Raw genomic sequence first — 4,614 nt, forward strand, 5'->3', positions numbered from 1 at the left:
TACTGACTATACTATTTATTCATTCTTGCCAGAGCAGCTGGAGAGACTTGTTTGACTTTTGAGCCAAAACCAAAAAGGCAAACACTTAAATTTCTTGATTTCATATGACAAAAATAATTCTGAATATTTAATACCATTCCATAAAGAATAAGTGAAAAAATCACAACTAAAACATGTTTGCATAGTTTCCAGTGAAGGACGAAAAGTGTATCTATTTATTCATTCTTGCCAGAGCAGCTGGAGAGACTTGTTTGACTTTTGAGCCAAAACCAAAAAGGCAAACACTTAAATTTCTTGATTTCATATGACAAAAATAATTCTGAATATTTAATACCATTCCATAAAGAATAAGTGAAAAAATCACAACTAAAACATGTTTGCATAGTTTCCAGTGAAGGACGAAAAGTGTATCACAAATACAACAGTGCAAGTTAGACACTGAAATGTGAGTGCTACCATCTCATGTTTGATTTATTATTTTCATAATTTTAAGCTATAGTTACTACAATAATGAACTACAGTGGGAGAGCATTACTGTCATTTTTTAATAATCTTCTGTTCACGTGTTGTCTTTATGTTTATATTAAATGTTTTGTACACTTAGGTTATCTGATTCAAAGAAAATCGGTGCATTAGTGCTGCTAAACCTAATGACAGAAATTCTATTATGATTTTTAATGATATCCACTTTTATACAGTTGCAGATTGTTATGAAAGAATACAAACCTTAACTTTGTTATCATTAATCAGCATTAGTAAATATAATTGACATTTTATACAGAACCAGCTTTAAGTAACTTATTGGCAGCAATACAGATGCCTCTTAATATTACCCTCTGGCTAGCTATGCTGTTTGAGCACCAGAGTGTCTGCACTAATGACTTGGAATTAAAATCAAATAAAAGCTAGGAACTGTAATTCAGTACAAAACAAACAGCCATGCTTAGTACCAATTTTTATATATATAATTTGGATATATCTGGAACTTTAAAAATTTGCAGTGGGTATAAAACAGTGGAAGTGTTTGAAACTAGATAACGAAATAGGATAGGAAAAGCCCCAAATCTGATGCTACCAGATTTCTACACTTACCCTTAGGCACACCATAGGAATTGGAACGAGGAGAAAAAGTAGACAGTGTAATTAACCTTTCCTTTCCTTTATTTTTTTTTAAACAACAACAAAAAGGCAGAACATTTTACACATATAAATAGTAAAAATACATGTCTTTCTGCCACTGTTTTTCATCTCAGCAATTTCTGTAGTTTCCTGAGGATTTAATGTGCTTAGGCATGAAAGGGACCTAATCCTTAAAAAAATTTCCTATGAAGACCTGGATTATGTTATCAAAAAGATTTAAGAAAACCTGCTTGACTGTACAACCAGGAAAGCTGCTGTGCTTTTCAAAGACTCATGCCCTGACTTGCAGATATCGAGTGGTATTTTGTTTTCCAGAGCGTATCTGAACCCTCTCTTCCCCATACCACCCATGTATGACTTATTTGACTTCAGCTCTGGTGGGGAAAAAGTAAATACATTAGGAGTAGAGCCAAAATACTTTCTAGACTTTTCTGTCTTAATATGGGGCCTCTGGGGGCCACAACATGTGGAAGTCCCTGAAAGGGGGTTCCAAACCTGGAAGGGCTACTGATAAATCTCACTGCACATATCACTATTTTATCCAGTTTCTCCCCGTCTTTCACTTCAATAATCTATATTTAAAGTCACTATAATTTAATTTTAGCCTGCTCTGAGGCAGAACATCAGGATTGGCCCTCTAAAGAGGGCTTGATTTATTCATTTATTTGTCTAAAGAAGTCAATTCTTTTCTGAGCTCTCATTTTGGTGAGACAGTTAAAAAAAACCCACAAGAACAAATTTAAGCAAGATTAGTACATATTAAACATTCCAAAGAATATCTATATTGTATGGGGGAAGACAGAAATTTTATTATTACACAAACGCACACACACACATTCATATATGTAAAGTAATCTTCTTGCTTTATGAATCTGATCTCCTCCAAGGAGAGTAACGAATCCACACTATAGCCCTGAGTGCTCAGATTTTGCATTTGCTTCTCTGATTTTACAATAGCTGAAAGATATGTAAAAACTCATGTAGCCAGACAGCTCCCTACTGACTACACATCTAAGCAACTTCACATGCATATATTATTCCAACCAGTGAAGGCTGGAAATAACATACACCTTAAAAAAATAAAAAACCCCATGCTTGAAAGGAGCCTGTTTCAGTTTCTATATGAAATCTTCAGGGCTCTCCCTGACCAAACTGCTCCCTTCCACAGCATGCTGCCATCTCACATGGTGACAAGCCAAACTACTGAGTTACTCTCTGCAGAGTGAAGGGTGGGAATTGCTTCATAAACTTATCAAAATGGCTACAATAGCCTTTTGTTGCTGAACACAATTCAGGGAAAAAAATTACTAATACCTACTACTGTTTCGTTAGTGTTATCCTGGAGGGTTTGTACGATTCTCTCCCATTTTAATCACAACTTCAGTAGATGAGCACTGGCAATGAAAAGGTTACTTTCATTAAAAATAATAATCTACAGCATAGAGTAGATTGACATAATTTTGCTCACATAAAACAATCAAATGTCTGGCACACTGTGCCTGACAGGATTGCTATGACAAAGCTATACCTGAAGTGTGTCCATAGTTGTGCTGATTACAGCTCCTGTTGTTTTACAGCCTCCCTACTTTTAGAAAGTTAATGGTTTTAAAAATTTTCTGTTTAACTGAGGAAGTGAGAATGAACTAAGACGTTTACTAGCCCTCTACAAGGAAGTAAGGTGAATAATATTATGTTGATTTTAGCATATATAATCATGATTCCTACTCTGGATCTCGTTCCTCTTCTTCTTCCCCTTTCCTCAAAATGGAGTAAGATGGGAAATCAAACAGGCTACAAAATTCTGAAACTCTGATGGTCAAACTCTAGAAAATCTCTCCTGGTAGACTGTGAAGCAAGGGTTTTTAGAGACTTCAATTCACCATATTTGGGCATGTTTCAGAGCCAAAACAGATTTCAAGCCATGACCAAAACATGCAAAAATCTGAAAACTTCAAAAGGATATTAGCATGAGAATTGATTTTTGTGCATGTTTATTTTTTTTTTCATGGGCAAAATAACACACATTCTCTTAACTGAAGTCAGGGGATGTATTGATAAACTCTGCATCAGATTTCTACATGGCACAGACATTAGGCAAGGATAATTCCAACCTAAACAGTATAAACCAACAAAATCTATAGGTTACAGAACACAGACTCTTATAAGAGATGTGGATGATACTACCAGAATGTATGCCCTATTCTGTGATTCTAAAATACAGCTAGGTTCATATGTTAAAAATTGTGAAATGAAATGTGTATCTCATGTCCTTCAAAACCATTGCTGATATACTCAGCAGTTACTAGGTTGTTATCTAAAAGATATCTACAGGGCGCTGAAATGGAAACCAACAAATTCTGCCCAAGTGCTTTTTAGAAATTATTTGTTTTCATCATGTTCCTTGTCAAATACATAATGCATTTTTGTTCTCAGCAAAATGAAGCATTTTGTCTATTCTCAGCTTGTCTCTATTTTTTTTTCCTTTCAGCACTAAATATTTAAACACATTCAACGTAAAAATCTCAAGCTAGTAATCTGCTGCTTGTGTCTTCCCCCTGAGGTGGAACTATCAATGTGGTAGTGCAGGATTGCTGAACAGACATTAAAGAGTTTGCAGTTACAGTCCTACCTGCCCACAGGCCAGACCCATGCCTCGCTCCCCCATACCATGAGGACATGATAAATTTAACTCCAGCGCATCAGCACCAGCAACCTATGAAACAAGTAAAAGGAAAAAAGTGCAAAATTAACTTCAAGTTATGTACTCTTTCCTGTAGCATTTACTGTTCATGTTAAATAGATTTCTTGAGACATTTTATTTTATTTTTTTTAAGAGACAAAGCTATGGTTATGATAGCCTGAAAAAGAAGCATGTTGATCATTACAGATAAAAATGTCAAAAACTGATGTGACTTCCAAAACTTATTAAGGAAATTAAAGTTAGAAAAAATTAAAAAGAGATGAGCTGAATAAAGAGTTGGTTCTGGAAAATGTTAAAAAAGGAAATGAAATTACAGGGCCTGAGAGCAGCACTGAAAGAGAAGTTTGGCAGTCAGTGCTATGCAGGTGTTGCTGTCCTCTGAAGAACTGTAACTCGGTAGTAAATTTCTCCTTTTTGATACAAGGAATTTAGCCTCCAAATATTCAGGCACCTGTACTGTGCCATAGCTTTGGTCATTAAACGCTTTTGTTTCTGAAGAACAAGAGTGTAATAAAAAGAGTCTATACAAACATATTATTCATGCTAATTTCTCTCCATCACCCTCTATTAGCTACAATTAAAAAGGCAAAGGAGCCAAGGTGTACAAGGGCAGCACACAGACATGCTTCTCTTCCTCCCTGCTTCCAGCCTGAGACAAACATCTCTCCTGTTGCCTTGCACACAGCTCTAACTAGGATTTTGTTTTGCATTTGCATTTTATTTTTGCTTATTGAACTGGAGTAACTTTGCCTGCTGTGTGGCCATGGTTCAGC

The 4,614-nt window shown here is 35.6% G+C and overlaps 1 protein-coding gene across 1 annotated transcript in view; it reads right to left on the bottom strand.

Annotated features, from left to right (window-relative positions):
• Positions 1-4,614, bottom strand: part of LOC103800617 (dihydropyrimidine dehydrogenase [NADP(+)]-like) — a 112,152-nt gene that overhangs the window by 105,000 nt on the left and 2,538 nt on the right. The window contains exon 3 of the mRNA XM_009072999.1: positions 3,770-3,853. Within this exon, the coding sequence (XP_009071247.1) occupies positions 3,770-3,853 (84 nt within the window). The remainder of the gene's footprint in view (positions 1-3,769; positions 3,854-4,614) is intronic.

The sequence above is a fragment of the Acanthisitta chloris genome, unplaced genomic scaffold, assembly GCF_000695815.1.
Source record: "Acanthisitta chloris isolate BGI_N310 unplaced genomic scaffold, ASM69581v1 scaffold6704, whole genome shotgun sequence".
Lineage (NCBI taxonomy): Eukaryota > Metazoa > Chordata > Aves > Passeriformes > Acanthisittidae > Acanthisitta > Acanthisitta chloris.